Consider the following 734-nt stretch of genomic DNA (forward strand, 5'->3'; position numbering starts at 1 on the left):
TACATAGTCTGTCCACCAGAGGATGCTCTACAACGTCAACAAATTATCATGTTATTTTCGTAGGATCTTACAAATAACTAATGTTGGAAATCTGTTTGTTTTTGTAACGTGTTTCTGGATTTTTTATGTATCGGCATATTGGGTTTTTAATTAACCAAAATATTGGTATCGGGCTTTAAACCCTTCATCGGTCGGGGTCCAACCAGAACATGTGAATGTGGTCGTCTGGCTGATGTGGACCGCAGGGTCCACACTAGGAACACCCTGGTCCAGTTTAGTCCTGGTCCAGAGCCCTCTGAGGAGGATTTTAAGCGTTTCTCTCCCGGCGGGTCCAGGATCTTGAAGCAGGAGCGGCCCGAGCTGGCGGCGCTGGCGGACAAAGTGGACCTGCAGGAGTCCACAGGCATCGCGTCGGACAGCTCCAGCGACTCCTCGTCTTCATCTTCCTCCAGCTCGTCGGACTCAGACTCTGACGTATGTGCTGAAACTTAGTAGTAGTAGTAGTAGTAGTATTATTGTTAGTATTAGTAGTAGTAGTATTGTTAGTATTAGTAGTAGTATTATTGGTGGTAGTAGTAGTATTATTATTAGTAGTATTTTTACATGTAGTAGTAAGTTACTGAAACTGATTATTTATAGTAAAATCTTTGTTAAAATTAAGATTTCTGAATATTGCGAAGTCAACACAAAACTGTGGGACTGTGTGTGTGTGTGTGTGTGTGTGTGTGTGTGTG

At 42.8% G+C, this 734-nt stretch overlaps 2 protein-coding genes across 2 annotated transcripts in view; one reads left to right on the forward strand and one right to left on the reverse strand.

Annotated features, from left to right (window-relative positions):
• The window catches only part of jmjd6 (jumonji domain containing 6, arginine demethylase and lysine hydroxylase), a 4101-nt gene extending 3609 nt beyond the window's left edge, over positions 1-492 (forward strand). Inside the window, exon 4 of the mRNA XM_034893114.1 lies at positions 274-492. Coding sequence (XP_034749005.1) covers positions 274-492 — 219 coding nt within the window. The remainder of the gene's footprint in view (positions 1-273) is intronic.
• The window catches only part of LOC117958237, an 859617-nt gene that overhangs the window by 376661 nt on the left and 482222 nt on the right, over positions 1-734 (reverse strand). The gene's annotated exons all lie outside the window — the stretch shown is intronic.

Source organism: Etheostoma cragini, chromosome 15, assembly GCF_013103735.1.
Source record: "Etheostoma cragini isolate CJK2018 chromosome 15, CSU_Ecrag_1.0, whole genome shotgun sequence".
Classification (NCBI taxonomy): Eukaryota; Metazoa; Chordata; class Actinopteri; order Perciformes; family Percidae; genus Etheostoma; species Etheostoma cragini.